Genomic DNA, 640 nt, shown 5'->3' with positions numbered 1-640 from the left:
CCCCCCCCCCCCCCCCCCCCACCCCCCAGCCGTGTTTCCGGCCTCCGCTCCCTCCACGGGGCTGGAGATGCGTCTGGAGGGGGTGAGGGACGCGTTTCTTTCGGGTGCTCGGAACCTGCCCTGACGCCCGGACCCGGGTTGGGGACCGATGGTTGGGGACATCGAGGGCACGGCCACACTGGTGCAGCTTCCCCCTCGGCGGGGTCGCGCTGGTGCGTGCGGGGGGTGCCATTTGTGGGGGTTGTTCCCAGCTGTCCTCCCCTGGCCGGGGCCACTGTCACCTGTGCCTGCACCTGCGGCCACCCCGGCCCAGAGAGACCCTTCCCCGCACCTCCATCCCTGCGGTGACGCTGCTTACCAAGGCTGACACCCCTCAAAACTCGTGTCACAGAGTCAGAAGCGTTGCTGGGGGACAGGGCTGACCCCAGGACCGCACTGACCTCTCCCTGTGCCCCCTCAGGACGCCCCCCCGGGAGCGAGGGACGGAGGGCTCGGGACACGTCCGAGGGCACCCGCATCAGCCAGGACCTGGTGGGCGGCAGCCTGGCCATCGACACCCTGCCGGCCAACGAGACCCGCATCGTGGTGAGTCGGGGACCCCCTGCGCCCGCCACCCGCCCGGATCCGCTCCCGCCGCCGG

The 640-nt window shown here is 72.0% G+C and overlaps 1 protein-coding gene across 1 annotated transcript in view; it reads left to right on the top strand.

Annotated features, from left to right (window-relative positions):
• Window positions 1-148: 148 nt before the first annotated feature.
• PLXDC1 (plexin domain containing 1) overlaps window positions 149-640 on the top strand; it is a 23,100-nt gene continuing 22,608 nt past the window's right edge. The window contains exons 1-2 of the mRNA XM_017744693.1: window positions 149-212; window positions 461-585. Coding sequence (XP_017600182.1) covers window positions 149-212; window positions 461-585 — 189 coding nt within the window. The remainder of the gene's footprint in view (window positions 213-460; window positions 586-640) is intronic.

Source organism: Corvus brachyrhynchos, unplaced genomic scaffold (assembly GCF_000691975.1).
Source record: "Corvus brachyrhynchos isolate BGI_N302 unplaced genomic scaffold, ASM69197v1 scaffold30, whole genome shotgun sequence".
NCBI classification, from domain to species: domain Eukaryota; kingdom Metazoa; phylum Chordata; class Aves; order Passeriformes; family Corvidae; genus Corvus; species Corvus brachyrhynchos.
The sequence above is the reverse complement of the archived record's forward strand: the minus strand, read 5'-3'. Positions and strand labels throughout refer to the sequence as shown.